The sequence below is a fragment of the Equus przewalskii genome, chromosome 3, assembly GCF_037783145.1.
Source record: "Equus przewalskii isolate Varuska chromosome 3, EquPr2, whole genome shotgun sequence".
NCBI lineage: Eukaryota > Metazoa > Chordata > Mammalia > Perissodactyla > Equidae > Equus > Equus przewalskii.
Window position 1 is genome coordinate 65,221,406 of NC_091833.1, and position 16,422 is coordinate 65,237,827.

The 16,422-nt window shown below is 33.8% G+C and overlaps 1 protein-coding gene and 1 long non-coding RNA gene across 6 annotated transcripts in view; one reads left to right on the forward strand and one right to left on the reverse strand.

Moving 5' to 3' along the window:
• Positions 1-16,422, reverse strand: part of LOC103565312 (uncharacterized) — a 102,230-nt gene that overhangs the window by 67,334 nt on the left and 18,474 nt on the right. The gene's annotated exons all lie outside the window — the stretch shown is intronic.
• LOC103565311 (UDP-glucuronosyltransferase 2A2) overlaps positions 1-16,422 on the forward strand; it is a 66,929-nt gene that overhangs the window by 39,107 nt on the left and 11,400 nt on the right. For 2 of the 4 annotated variants that reach the window (XM_070614742.1, XM_070614743.1), the window contains exon 3: positions 16,159-16,307. In XM_070614742.1, the coding sequence (XP_070470843.1) occupies positions 16,159-16,307 (149 nt within the window). Of the gene's footprint in view, positions 1-6,016; positions 6,799-16,158; positions 16,308-16,422 lie in introns of those variants that run through there. The other 2 variants (XM_008541326.2, XM_070614744.1) reach the window with 2 other exon arrangements.

Below are 16,422 nucleotides of genomic sequence, written 5' to 3' on the forward strand. Positions count from 1 at the left end.
ACTATAGATAGCCATTTATGTATTACTATGCATACATATATTTACTAGTTTTATCTGCTGAATAAGACTAAAACCCAGTAGCAATGAATGTACCTAACATGCTCATATTGATTTTTAAATGAAATGCCATTTTCTAATAAAATGAGCCAGCGTTCCTTGGAGAAATGCTTTATTTTTAAGGTTGGGGGAGTGAAAATAGTTGATGAGCCTGAAACATCAGAAAGTAAAAAAAATGTTTAAAAATGATGGCACCATATCGAAAGGGTGTAGGATCAAATATAAAAAAAATTTCCAAAAATCTCTGACAATTTGAGCAATAAAATTTACGATGATAACAACTGAATGCAATCTATCAAATAAAATAAATTTATATGAGTTATACTGATAAAAGTAAATAAATAATTTAATAAACAGGAAATTCTTAAATTCTAATTAATAAATATAGAAGAGAACAGCTAAAACAATCTTGAGAAAGAAAAACAAAGCCAGAGGTATCATGCTCCCTGATTTCAAATTATACTACAAAGCTATGGTAATCATAACAGTATGGCACTGGCATTAAAACAGACACTGAGATTAATGGAATAGAATAGAGAACTCAGAAATAAACCCATGCATATATGTTCAATTAATCTATGACAAGGGAAGCAAGGATGGATATGCAATGGAGAAAAGATAGTCTTTTCAATGAACGATGTTGGGAAAACCCAACAGCTATGTGCAAAATAATGAAACTGGATCACTATCTTAAACCATATACCAAAATAAACTCAAAATGGATTAGAGACTTGAATTTAGACCTGAAACCATAAAACTCCTAGAAGAAAGCATAGGTAGTTAGCTCTTTGACATCAGCCTTAGCAACATTGTTTTCTTTTTTGGACCAGTCACCTCAGGCAAGGGCAACAAGGGCAAAAATAAACAAATGGGATAACATTGAACTAAGACTTTTGCACAGTGAAGCAAACCATTAACAAAACAAAAAGGCAACCAAATGGATAGGATAAGATGTTTGCAAATCATATATCTGATAAGGGATTAATATCCAAAATATATAAAGAACTTAGACAACTCAATATCAAAACAAACAAACAACCTGATTGAGAAATGGGCAGAAGACTTGAATATAAATTTCTCCAAAGAAGACATACAGATGCCCAACAGGCACATAAAAAGATGCTCCATATCACTAATCATCAAGGAAATGCAAATCAAAATCACAGTGAGATATCACCTCACGCCTGTCAGAATGGCTGTTATCAAAAAGACAAAAAATAACAAGGGTTGACATGGATGTGGAGAAAAGAGTACCCTGGTACACTTTTGGTGTGAATGTGAATTAATGCAGCCTCTTTGGATAACAGTATGGAGGTTTCTCAAGAAATTAAAAATAGAACTACCATATGATCAAGCAATTTCACTTCTGGGTATTTATCCAAAGAAGATGAAAACACCAATATGAAGAGATATATACACTACTATGTTCTTTGCAGCATTATTTACAATAGCCAAGCTATTCAAGCAACCTAAGTGTCCATTGATAGATGAATGGATAGAGAAGATGTGAGATATATATATATATATATATATATATATACACAATAGAATATTCACCATAAAAAGGAATGAAATCTTGCCATTTGTAGTAACATGGATGGGCCTAGAGGGTATTTTGTTAAGTGAAATAAGTCAAACAGAGAAAGACAAATACCATATGATTTCACTTACATGTAGAATCTAAGAAACAAAACAAATGAACAAACAAAACAAAACAGAAATAGACTCATAGATACAGGAAACAAACTGGTGGTAACCAGAAGAGGGGTGTGTTGGGGAGTGGGTGAAATAAGTGATGGAGATTAAGAGGTACAAACTTCCAGTTATAAAATAAATAAGTCATGGGGATGTAATGTACAGCATAGGGAATTTAGTCAATAATATTGTAATAACTTTGTATGGTGGCAGAGGGTAACTAGACTTATCATGGTGATCATTTTTTCCTGTATATACATACCAAATCACTATGATGTACACTTGAAGCCAATAGGATATTGTATGCCAATAATACTTCAACGAAAATAAATAATAATGGAAAAATTTAAATCAATCAGGTTTTTAATATTAACGTTTTATATAACCATAATAAATTCATCAAAACTAGGAATTCTTGTTAACAGGTTGACACTTATCCTGCTAATGTCCTTCTTTCCAATATACAATCTAGGTTCCCCCTTGCATTGGCTTATTTAGCCGCCTACTTTTCTCCAATTTGTGATAATTCCCACAGTGTTTCTTCTTCCTGGCTAGTTATTTTTTAGAAGATCCTTCAGTTTGAGTTTTTCTGATATTTTCTCATGATTAGAGAGAGATTATACATTTTTGGTAAGAATATTACAGAAGTGATCTTTTGTCCCCACGGTGTGGCATATCAGGAGGTACTTAAATAGATAGGTTATTATTGGAGACAAAAATTTTGATCGTTTAGTTGAGATGGTGTCTATCAGGATTCTCCCTATTTTACCCTTTGTATTTAATAAGTATCTTGTAGGGAGATATGTGAGTCTATGCAAACTATACTAATAGTTTGTTTGAACACATTTTTGCTATATTTTATAGTAAAATTCTGATTACTAACTATAGAAGGAAAAATGGAAATAGAAAATGACCATTAGGCAAATACCCATAGTAATAATTACTGCAGAGTATACAGAGATCTCTAAGCTTCATCTGCAACTTTCTATGTCTAAAATGATTCTTTATTAAAAAATTAAAATTAATGGAAAGATTTGGTTAAAAGAGCATAAGTGTAGGGTTTAGTTGTGCAGACTGGTTGCACTTAAAAAAGGGCAAGCTTCAAAGAGTAGAAAAAGAATTGAGAGAGAAGGTACCAAGTAAGCAAAACCAACAACTTGATTCAGACATCTTAGTCTATTCTCCATGACTCTTAACTGTTCTATCATATTTCCTATTACATGTTTTTTTCTTCAGAACTCAACTCTAAATAATATCTTTTGATTTCTCTTCTGGGTCACTGTGTATTTCTACAACTGTGTCTAATCCACTTTCCAATCTATCCATTGAGTTTTAAATTTCATTTGTTGATTTAATTTCTAAAAATTCTGGATTCTTTAGCAAATTTTCACAATTATTCCTTTTAATTTCTTGTTCTTTGCTCATATTTTCAGGCTTTGCTTTCATACTCAAACATATTGTACAAAATAACTTTAGATTTTATTTCAAATAATCATACTATTTCAAATCATTGTGTTTCTATTTCTGGTCTCTGTTGCTTTTGCTGATTCTCAGTTCTGAAGCTTTGTTTCCTTGAAAAAGGGAGCTGCTTGTTTACCTTGAAGTTTTGTGTGTGGGAAGCCTTTGAAGATTGGGTCAAAGTTTCTTCAAAGAGTTTTTCTAGTTGGAATTTGAACTGGAAACCCATATAAAAGCTAATTGTGTTAAGAATTCTAAGGGAAGATTTTTTTTTAATTCACAGTGCCAAGTCAAAACCAGCAATTTTCCTTACTGAAAACTTCTGTGTAATGGAATTCATTTGTAAAACTGTGGATGCATCTTGGGAATCTAGCATTATGTGAATGTATGTCTGGGGTGGGGGGTCTTGGGCAAGATTTCAGAATTTCCTGTTCCCCTACTCCTGCCACATCCTGTGTATCCTTCAAAGAAACGACTCAAGTTTGGTGAAAGCTTGTACCTCAGAATTCCTGTTTTTACTTTTGTTTAGGGTGTCTGCTGATTTTTTTCTTTCTGGTCAAGTCAAAAATGAATTTCAAAGGGGAAATTTTATACATAATTTTAAGTGTTTCATTTGACATAAGCAAAAATGTGCATGTACTTTTAAATTTATCCAAGTGAATCCTTCTACCTAACCTGAACTCTACCTTAGGTATTTCATAGAATAAAATAACTTAGAGATATTTCTCTAATAACACGTACGTTTTGAGGTGAATTTCTGAGCTGTATTATATATCATTGCTCTTTCCTTGGCTTTATTTAAACTGTGTTAGCAGCTCAGCAGTCTTGCCATAGTGAGTAGATGAACTTATGGGTCTCTTTTCCTTATCACTTTTGGGTTGTTTATCCTGTATGAAAGGACTTTCATCCTCTAAGATTACAACTCTACTGTCCCAGTTTTCGTCTAGTAGATTTATGGTCTTGTCCTAGCTTCCTGTTTCTGACTCTTTTTCAGCCTCTGCTGTCTACCGGTTATCACTAGAATTTTATGCAAAGCCTAATTATGCAACACAGTACAACTCTCCAACCCTTGACCCTAGATTTATCTTTATACCTTCTAAACAAATGTACTTTGGGGCTTCTTTTTAGGAAAACAGAAAAACTCTCAAGGGATTTTAAATTTCAATATGTCTCTTTCAAATTATTGAACTGAAGATAATTTTGCAACTGAATGTAATCCTTGATATAACAATGTCACACTTCTTAAAACACAGATACATTAATAGTGTCTTTTAATTTCAAATGATTATTTTCAGTCTGCTAAATGCCATTCTTAACGACTTAGCTAAAGCATTCTTTTGTCATTCCTTTCTTCCACCAAGCAACATCTTTCATGGGCTTTGCCTCTCCTCAATTCATCCCTACCATCTAAGATGCATCTCCCTTAAATTTGACAATTTGGTTTAACTGATTTATTTTCTGCAATAATCTGTAAACTCATTTTGAATTGGAACTGATCTTGCTTGTCTCTTTATCCCCTGTGCACAGCATAGAACTTGGCATATACTAAGTGCTCAACATTACTTGTCTAAGGTATGACATATTAAAGGACTGGAGAAGAATTGGAATTGGAATAGGATTAAAATATAGACGGATGATTGGACACAAATTCTATGTTTCTAAATTTGACCCCTCCCTTGATATGCAAGTGTTCATGGGTCAAATCAATATCTCCACAGACACGTCCTATCATTAACTCACACACTGCAGGTCAAAAAATATTCACAAAGCTACTCTTCTTTCAGCGTTTCATGATTTTACTTGTCATTATCATACTCTGGTTGCTCAAACTATAAACTGAGCACTTTCTTTGTTTTTTTAAATGCCAGTCATCTCTCACTTTTCATTAACCATAAGACTCATTCTGTGTTTTCCATTCGTAAACTAAAATTGTATTCTCCCTGACAATCTCATCAAATCTTTCTTTCTTAATATTTATTTTTAACCCCTCATACATTCTCTTTTCTCTACGGCTCAAATCCTATGTAGATGCCAGAATAGTTTCATTAAAGGATAAATTTGATCATTTTCTGAACTTGATTTGAAAATTTTAGTAGACAAATTTTTATGCAGATTAAGGCTCTCCAAAGTGTCCTATTTTAAGCAATATTTTCCTTTTCGGCACTGTTCTGTGTTAGCCTTTGCTCTGTACATAATCTGAACTGATAACTATATACTTAATGACCATGATTTCCATATCATCCTTCTTTTTCTCTATTTCTTCCATTCACCTTCAGAATCCTCCTTTTGCTTCTGTGTTCAGCTGAAATGCCTCCTCCATCCTGAAGCTTCATCTGATTTTCTTCACATTGGAGTGGCAGCGTCTTCTGTGGCCCTTAAATGCTGTACCTTTGTATAATATTTAGTGTATTCCTCCCGTTATTACTTGATGTATGTGTGTTATCCACATATTATCTTGAAACCAGTCTTATGGCAAGACCTATGTTCTTATGTTTCCCCAAATTATCAATCGCCATGTTCCATAAGGTATACCATATTATTTACTAGACTTATTTAAATGTTTTTCTTTCATATTTAAAAATTGTAAATTAAAAAATATAATTTTTTATTTTAACATATTTAAAATAAACTTCTAGAATGCTGCAACCATTTCCTGCAAAATATTTAAACATTTCATATCTCCTCCTGAAAAAAATATCATATAATACCGTGCTGAGTCACCAACACTGACAAGGTTCTCTGCATATGTGTCATTTCCTAACTCTAGAAATTAATTTTTAACTTGATCTATGTCTAAATTGCCAATTCACTTCTGTGCCCAGCAATATACAACCTCTGCAAAGCAGCACGAGGGAGCTGCCGCCATGGCGTCTGAGAAATGGGTTTTGGCAACTCTGCTGCTGCAGCTCTGCTTCACTGGCCATGGATTCTGTGGGAAGGTCCTGGTGTGGCCCTGTGACATGAGCCATTGGCTCAATCTAAAGGTTATTCTGGAGGAACTTACAGAAAGGGGCCACGAGGTGACTGTGTTGGTTTCTCCATATAATTTCATCATTGACTACAGCAAGCCTTCCGCACTGAATTTCGAGGTGATTCCTGTGCCACAGGAGGGAGAGACTGCTGCAAATTCACTAAATGACTTTTTAGACTTGGCTACCAATGTCATACCAACATTGTCACTCTGGCAGTCTGCAAGAAAACTGCAAGAGTTCTTTCTTCAAATTACTGGACATTTAAAACTTCTGTGTGAGAGTGTAGTCTACAACCAGACGTTCATGAAGAAACTCCAGGAAACCAACTACAATGTAGTGGTTATAGACCCTGTGATGCCCTGTGGAGAGCTGATTGCTGAGTTGCTGGAAGTCCCTTTTGTGTACACGCTAAGGTTCTCTCTGGGTGGTATTATTGAGAGATACTGTGGGAAAATTCCAGCTCCACCTTCCTACGTGCCTGTTGCCATGGGAAAACTAGCAGACAAAATGACCTTTCTGCAAAGGGTAAAAAATTTATTGTTTTCTATTTTATTTGACTTTTTCCTCCACCAATATGACTTTCAGCTTTGGGACCAGTTTTACAGTGAAGTATTAGGTAAGAGACTCTGCTTTTTATTCTAAAGTAGTTATTAAAAGAAACAGAAGGTTTAAGAAAAGTTTAGGAACATAAAAGGAATATATTTTTAAAACTTTCCCTGCCACATGAAACTCTACAAATGATAACAATGAACTGTTATCACTAACTAATTGGGAAAAGGAGGCAAGAAATACCTTGCCATGGTTACTCTTTCTTTATAGTCATCTAACCATTTTGTAAGATACCTTGATACTTAATAGGTTGTTATCAAAAGAAACAAAACATAAAACACACTAATAAATGTTGATCCAATGGAAGATGTATATTTTATCAGATATAGAATATCATAAATAAGTCTGGTATGGTGAATTTTCATAATGGAGAAGGTTTGACTTCTTATTGACAGAGTTTAATGTTTGTAGTAAGAATAAGATAATCTTCTTCCCTGATTCCAGGAATAAACTGAACCCTGAGCTATATTAACAATGGGATTAAACTTGGTATATAATAGGGGCTGGCCCGGTGGCGCAGCAGTTAAGTTTGCACGTTCTGCTTCTTGGCAGCCCAGGGTTTGCTGGTTCGGATCCCGGGTACGGACATGGCACTGCTTGGCACACCATGCTGTGGTAGGCGTCCCACATATAAAGTAGAGGAAGATGGGCACGATGTTAGCTCAGGGCCAGGCTTCCTCAGCAAAAAGAGGAGGACTGGTCGTAGTGAGCTCAGGGCTAATCTTCCTCAAAAAAGAAAAAATTTGGTATATAATTTAATTTGTCTGAATTTTGCTCCACAAATTTTGAGAATCATGGATTATTACATTTCAAATTTATACCATTCTCCTGTTGAGCTAGAGTACCTGCCGTTCTTATCTCTCTCATAAATACGGAATGAAACTTCAGTAAGTCCTATGTGAACTATTTCATCATGGCTGGTCATACTGAAAAGTTTCTAGGATGCTTTATACTTCTTGGAGTAGTATTATACAGAAACCTGAAAAATTAAATAGAAACTCTAGAAGAGTTTATAGCTTGGGGTTGAAAGATAGCATATTGTTTTTTACTTCACTAATTATATTTATTCTATCTATTTTTAATTGCTCACTTTTTCTAATAAGGATTTTGGTTTTTTTGTTTGCTTTTTTTTTTTGGTGAGGAAGACTGCCCCTGAGCCAATATCTGTGGCAATCTTCCTCTATTTTGTATGTGGGACACCGCCACAGCATGGCTCCATGAGTGGTGCATAGGTCTGCACCCAGGATCTGAACCTGTGAATCCCAGACTGCCAAAGCAGAGCACATGAACTTAACCACTAGGCCACCAGGCCAGCCCCTGGAATAAGGAATGGTTTTACTTTGCAATTTTCACAGATGTAACTCTCATTTGACTTCATCAGCTGAGGCTGGCTTTCACTTCAACCATTTTTGAGAATCATGAAGCAACATGAATTAACAAACAAAAGATCAAATTGGGTATTAGAAATATTAACTAATTTAACTCCCTGATTATATTAGTTTGCTGGATCTCCATAGCTAAATACCCCAGACTAAGTGGCATAAACAACAGAAATTTATTTTCTCACAGTTCTGGAAGCTAGAAGTCCAAGATCAAGGTGTCATCAAGGCTGGTTTCTCTTGAGGCTTGTCTCCCTGGCTTGTAGATGGCCACCTTCTCACTATGCCCTCTCATGGTCTTTCCTCTGAGGGTGCACATATCTAGTGTCTCTTCCTCTTATAAGGAGACCAGTCATATTGAATGAGGGCCCCTCCATGACCTCATTTAACCTTAATTACTTCTTTAAGGGACCTATCTGCAAACACAGTTAGACTTCAATGTATGAAAACTAAAGGAACACAATTCAGTCTATAACAATGATTTTCTGATAGATATTGTTTCACAGAACTAATGCTCAAAGGAACCCACTTTAAAAATTGTTAGCATTATACATGATTTGAATTTGTACCTGCATTGATTTCACAGTAAGTGATTTAACAATTTGCAAGCACTACCTGGGTAGAGGCAGTGCATTAGGCTTTACAGATTTAAAGTAAATAAGACCAGGATCTTGGCCTCAATTCTACTCTCAGAAATAAATGTAAGACATAGAACTATAAATATATTTTGATAATTGGGAATGTTTCCCTGGTTCCGATCAATAACTTTCTAGGACATTTGTCACATTATGCATAAATAGAGAAAAGGTATAGAGCTCTTCATGTATAAACACTGGAATGAATGTAGTCCTTAGAAACAATGGCAAATTTTTAACTCTATCATCTTTAACAAGTTTTTCTTTTGTTGTAAGTACTTTTATTTATTTTCATTCTTGTATTCTCTCATGTTCTTTAGGCAATTTTGAATGCACCATAAGTATAATTTCATTTTTGATGTCATAGTAAAAATAGCTAATACAAATGGTCAAAAATTCAAATGAGAGCTGGCCCTGTGGCCTCCGGTTTAAGTTCCTGTGCTCTGCTTCAGCAGCCCAGGTTCAGTTCCCAGGTGTGGACCTATACCACTCATTAGCGGTCATGCTGTAGTGGTGACCCACATGCAAAATAGAGGAAGATTGGCACAAAGGTTAGCTCAGGGTGAATCATCTTCAACCAAAAAGAGGAAGAATGGCAACAGATGTTAGCTCAGGGTGTCTTCCCCAGGAAAAAAAAAAAACAATTCAAATGGAACAAATATATATATATATATAATGAATGATAATTGGTTTCATATTTCTCCTATGTAAGCACTATTAACTCTACTTCTTTGCATCAAGATATTCTCTATGCATTAAACATAAGTATGCATATACGTCTTTTTTTTCTTTGCACCAATAGGAGCAATTACTAAATATTCATTTTTGCCTCTATTTTTCACCTGATGTAGTTTTGACATATTTCCACAAAATGTTTTAAAATCTACATTATTCTTTATATTGACTTAGTGTCCATTTGAATGGAGGCAATGAATCACTGAGCTAGTCTAGTGCTGAGTGCTGCTTGGGTTGTTCCAATTCTCGTATTACATAAAATATTGCCCTAAACTTACTGTATTTATATCTCTGCCACAATATCCTCTAAAATTGCTGAACCATTTAGGCTTTATCCTCAGACCTCTTCTAAGGTGGGCAGCAATTATTCCATTTTCTTTTGGACTGTTTATCTTATTGGTCTATAACTTTTCTGGCATTTTAGGGAATTTAAGCTTTTTTTCTATGATATGCTTTACAAATATATTTTTAAGCCCATCAATTCACTTAGGAATTTTAAACTAATTTATACAGATACAAAAAATATTTTTTATATATTTTAAAATATTATGCATGTACTTTCAGATTTTAGAAAATATCATACCAACAAAAAAGTGTATAAAATGTAAGTGTACAATTGAAAGAAAAATTAAATAAATTTCTGTATGCCCTATAGCCAAGGTAATAAATAGATTGTTGTCAGTATCTTAGAAATGCTGTTCTTCCAATGGAAACCACAAGCCTGACTTTGGTGAACATTCTTTTAGAAATTTTAAGTCTACTATCTATATGGGATTCTCTCAGCACTTTATTGTTTCTTTTTTTGAATATCATACAAATGAAAGCATAGATTTGCTACTTATGCTCAATACTGTTTTCGAGATGCAATCATGCATTTTCTTTTTTGTTTAAGCTCTGGATAGCATTCCATTGTGTGACTATACCATGGCATTTTATGGATGGACAACTGGTTGTTTACAGTTTTTTGTATAATGTATGAACATTCTTGTATGTGTATCCTGTTGTGTAAAAGCGATAGTATCAATAGAGTATAAACTGCCTATATTTTTCCCCTTCGGTCTGAAAGTAATTATTCAGACTTTTCTCAAAAATTTATACTTAACCGAGATTATAAAATTTAAACTTTAACCAACAGTGTATTTTAGTCCCCATTGCTCCACATCCTTAATGTATCACTGAATGACTTTCATTCACAGTTGCATTGAGATATAATTAATATACCATTAATATACCATAAAACTGACACATTTTAAGTGTGCCATGTGTACACTTTTGTAAATATGTAGTATATTTACAGAAAGTTCTGCAACTGTCACTATGTTCTAATTTTATAATCCTGAAAACAAATGATTTTTTAAATCTTTCAATCTGCTTCATCTGAAATTATATCTTATGTTTTATTTAGATGTCCTTGATTATTACTGAGATTGAGTAACTTTTCATATTTTAAGGGCCATTTCCATTTCTTTTTCAGTAGATATCCTGCTCATGTCTTTTGTTTATTTTGTCTAATGAGTTTGCTTGTGTTTTCATTATTGACTCAACAAATTCTTTATGTATTCTAAATAAGCCTTTATCAGTTTTAGGTATTACAGATATCTTCTCACAGTTTATGATGTGTTTCTCATTCTCTTAAATATCATATGATGACTTTCATGTTTTAAATGTAATGGAGTTGAATTAATTAACCATTTTCTTTATGTGTTTTTCTTTATGCACTTGAGGAAATTCTTTCTTACTGTGAAAACATAAAGGTTTCCTTTTATATTGTCTTCAGAGAGTTATGGTTTTGCTTTTCCTTTGAATGTTTTGATCTACTTAGTATTTTATTTTTGTGTGTTTTGTAGATTGGGGTCAATTAGTTTTCTTTTTTCTATTCTTCCTTTACTGTTCTTCCTTCTTCCTTCTTCCTTGTATTCTTCTCTCTCTACTTTTCTCTTTCTTTCTTCCTAGTCTTGCACAGTGATAAGGAGTTGTACCATCACCATTTACTCAAGGTCCCTTCTTTTCTTTACTTATCTGCAATGTTTGCTTTGTCATTCAGAAATTTCGTTACTTAACTGGTTTTGCTTCTATTTATCATCTTACTTGCTTTATTCTGTAATAGTTCTTTCTTTCTAGCTTTAGTGAGAAATAATTGGCATATAACATTGTGTAAGATTAAAGTATACGACATGATGACTTAACACATATATATATATTGCAAAATGTTTACCACAATAACGTTAGTTAACACATCCATCACCTCACACAATTACTTTTTTCTGTAGTGATAGCATTTAATAGCTAGTCTCTTAACAGCTTTTAAGTATGTAATACACTATTGTTAACTACAGTAACCATACTGTACATCAAATCCCCAGAATTTATTCATCTTATAACTGGAAGTTTGTACCCTTTGATCAACATCTCCCTATTTCCCCCACCCCTGTCAACCACCATTCTACTCTGTTTCTATAAGTTTGGCTTTATTTTTGACTCTACATGTAAATGAGATAATATTTATTTTTCTCCATCTGACTTATTTCACTTAGTACATGTCACCCAAGATTCATTTAAAACAACTCTGATTACTATCCTAAGAGCTCTAATGGATGAAGTGGTCAGCATGCAAGAAAATATGGGCTGTGCAAGCAAAGAGGTGAAATCCTAAGAAAGGATAGAAGCAGAGAGAATATTTCCTAATTCATTCTATGAGGCCAGCATTATCAAATCCAAACAAATATCAAATATCAAAACCAGACAAAGACATTACAAGAAAAGAAAGCTACAGATCAATATTTCTCATAAATATAAATGCAAAAGTCCTCAAGAAAATGTTAGAAAAGTGAATCAAATAATGTATAAAAAGTATTATACACCACAAAAGAGTGGAATTTATCCTCGTTGATACAATATTCAAAAATCAGTTAATGTAATCCATCACAATAAAAGGCTAAAAAAGAAAGATCTCATGTTCATATCAATAAATGCAGGAAAAGCATTTGATAAAATCTCTGATAAGCAAATCAAAGAACTAAATAAATGGACAAATATTTCATGTTCATGGATAGGAAGACACAATATTATCAAGATGTCAGTTCTTCCCAACTTGATCCAAGACTCAATGCAATCCTAATAAAAATCCCAGCAAGCTGGATTGAAAGATGGATATTGACAAACTGATTCTAAATTTTACATGCAGAGGCAAAAAATTCAAAATAGCCAGTACAATATTTAAGGAGAAGAAGAAAGTTGGAGGACTGACACTGTCTGATTTCAAATCATCTATACTATAAAGCTAGAGTAATCAAGACAGTGTGGTATTAGTAAAATAATAGACACATAGGTCAATGGAACAGACTAGAGAGCCCAGAAATAGACTCACACAATATAGTTAAGTAATCTTTGACAGAGAAACAAAGGCAACACAATGGATAAGATAGTCTTTTCAACAAATGGTGCTGGAACAAGTGGACATCTACATGCAAAAAATGAATCTATACCAGACCTTATATCATTCACATTAACTCAAAATGTATCATTGATCTAAACGTAAAATGAAAAGTATAAAACTCCTAGAAGATAGTATAGGAGAGAACCTAGATGACCTTGGGTAAGGCAATGACTTTTACATACAATACCAAAGGCATAATCCATGAAAAACAACATAGATAAGCTGGACTTTGTTAAAACTAGAAAATTCTCAGGGGACAGCCCCATGGCTAAGTGTTTAAATTTCTGCATGCTTCACTTCAGCTGCCCCACTTTGTGGGTTTGGATCCCGGGTGCAGACCTACTCCATCTGTTGCCTCAGGGCTAATCTTCCTCAAGTAAAAAAAAGAGGAAGATTGGTAAGAGATGTTAGCTCAAGGTGAGTTGTCCTCACCAAAAATGAATGAGTGAATGAACAAATGAAGGAATGAATGAAAGAATAAATAAATCAGTAAATAATAAAAAATAAAATTAGAAACTTCTCTGTGAAAGACAATGTCAAGAGAATGAAAAGACAAGACACAGAATGGGAGATAATATTTGCTAAAGACATGTCTGATAAAGGATTATTATCTAAAATATTAAAAGAACTCTTAAAACTCAACGATAAGAAAACATGAAACCCAATTGAAAAATGGGTCAAAGATATTAACAGACACCTCACTAAGGAAGATATACAGATGACAGATAAGCATATAAAAAGATGCTCCATGTCATTTGCCATGAGGGAAATGCAAATTAAAACGACAATTAGATGCCACTACACATCTATTATTAGAAAGGCCCAAATGTGGAACACCTACAACACCAAATGCTGGTGAGTTGTGCAACAGTAATTCTCATTTATTGCTGTTGGGAATGTAAAATGGTGCGGCTGCTTTGGAAGACACTTTGGTGGTTTCTTGCAAAACTGAACATAATCTTACCATACTATCTCACACCTTCGTATTTACTCAAATCACTCAAATATCTATGTTCACACAAACACTTGCACATGGGTATTTATAAAAGCTTTATTCATAATTACCAAAACTTGGAAGCAACCAAGGTGCCCTTCAGTAGTTGAATAAGATAAACCGTGGTACATCCAGACAAGGGAATATTATTCAGTGTTAAAAAGAAATGAGTTATCAAACCATGAAAAGACATCAAAAAACCTTAAATGCATATACTAAGTGAAAGAATTCAATTCGAAAAGGCTACAGACTGTATGACATTCGGGGAAAAGGCAAAACTATGGAGACAACAAAATTCAGTGGTTGCCAGGGTGGGGTGGGAAGAGGGATGACTAGGCAGAGCCCAGAGGATTTTTTAGAGAACAAGCGTATGTGGGAAGTATCTCCACCTTCCCAACAACTTTGCTGTGATCTAAAGATTGCTCTAAAGAAATAAAATTACCCAGAAATGGTACATATTAGTTTTCCCACATGCCTTTGGAAAGACGTTAATAAGCCAGGGAGTCTACAAAAGTTGTCTCTAGATAACCAGATAACATGACTTACTTCTAAGAGATTGGTAACCGTCCCCCACTGAAATTCCCTCCTGTCTATCTTACTTACATTAAAGCACTTTGTTGTAAATTCAAGCTACCTCTAAGACTTCTTTGAGATTAAAAGCCATCTCAGTAGACATAATGTAAGATTAAAACAATAACAATATTTACATAGTAACTCAGATTTAATAGCCCATTTATTAATTATATATTATTTATATAATTCTCCACTGTGTTCATGACTCATATTGTATAATAATTATAGGAAAAAGATTGGTGGTAAATTTTAGTTCCATATTTTTCTTAGTTCCTCGGTATAGCATTTAAAATGTCGTATGAAATTATTGATACGTAAACTTTGTATACGTTTGTTAAATTTCATTCTCTTCACTTTTGATTGGCTTTATATTTCATATTGTGCATCGCTGCTTCAAATATAAAATTTTAGTGACTACTTTAAGCTATCTTTCTTACAAAGTGCTCTACAGGTTATGCACAATAATTTCACCTAGGGAATTGGTAATCAAGGCAGGATGTCAAACACATGGAACAAGATATCTAAAGGATATAAACATACTGGCATGGAAGCTGTGAAGTACTGTTCTCATCCAACCTCTGGTAATTTCAAGCTGAGTGTCCTTGGGAAATGCTTCGTTATTATCAAATTAAGGCATTTGACTAGGTAACCTCAGACATATACTCAAATGCTACGACATAATGACTCTAAAAGGAGGCTATCCACCTTGTTATGTTTATGATCATCAATTTTGATTAGAACCGTTGAGAAAGAAGGATTCTCGTCTGAGTTTTTATTTACTTAGGTGCAAAACATGTTTTCTGTGTGTGAAAATGGTTGACTCGGTCCTTTGCAAATAACTGTTCTTCACTACAAATCTCCTAATATTAATACTTAGAATCTGTCCCTTTCAAAAAACATCATTTAAAAGTAACCCTAAAATAAGTGTGTGATACTTGCCAGGTATATATGGGTACTTCACATTACAAAGGGAGTTGTTTTGGGTATGAATTACTCAGGGAATTCCTACTGAGAAAATGATGGCAAATTGATTGAAGTGATGGGATTTAACTTAGGAAAATAAGGTAAACTGATATTAGTTGGATTCAACAAGATGAGTGAACCAGAAACTATAATAAGCTGGAAGGTAGAAATACACTCCTGAATGGAAATTAGAAAACCATTGAGAGGTGATTTGGTGCTGATATGATGGAAATAATCTATAATCTGTCACTTAATTGGAGAGAAACAGTGAGTATTAAATTCAACAGTACTTGGAGTTGTGGTTAAATTCTTAATTGAACTTTTTTTTAAAGAATTTATTATTGTGAGTTTGTTTTTATTGAATTTATTTTAATTTTACACATTACTGTTCCTTCACTACCCAAACATTCTCTCTCCCTCCCTCCTTCTTACCTCGCTTTCTTCCATCCTACTTTCCTTTCTTCCTTGCCTCTCTCCTTCCTTCCTTATTACTTTAAATTCCTCTTTCTTTTAACATCTAGACATGGTAAGTAATCTGGAAGACCTAGATTTATTTTTTCCTTAATAATGCATCAGAATATTAATGGTACATTTTTTCCCCAGCAAACATATATGCTAATAATCTCCACCCAACTTTTTCCTCTTTCTCTAGGAAGACCCACTACATTATGTGAGATTATGGGGAAAGCAGAAATGTGGCTAATACGGACATATTGGGATTTTGAATTTCCTCGTCCATACTTACCTAATTTTGAGTTTGTAGGAGGATTGCATTGTAAACCTGCCAAACCGTTACCTAAGGTAGGTTTATTACAGTAGAAGATGTTTTTATCTTATGATAAGATCCTGATTTTCCTTTAAAGTTTACAGCCTCAATAAAAGAGATATGCTACTGGATATCTTCAGTTTGCCGCTC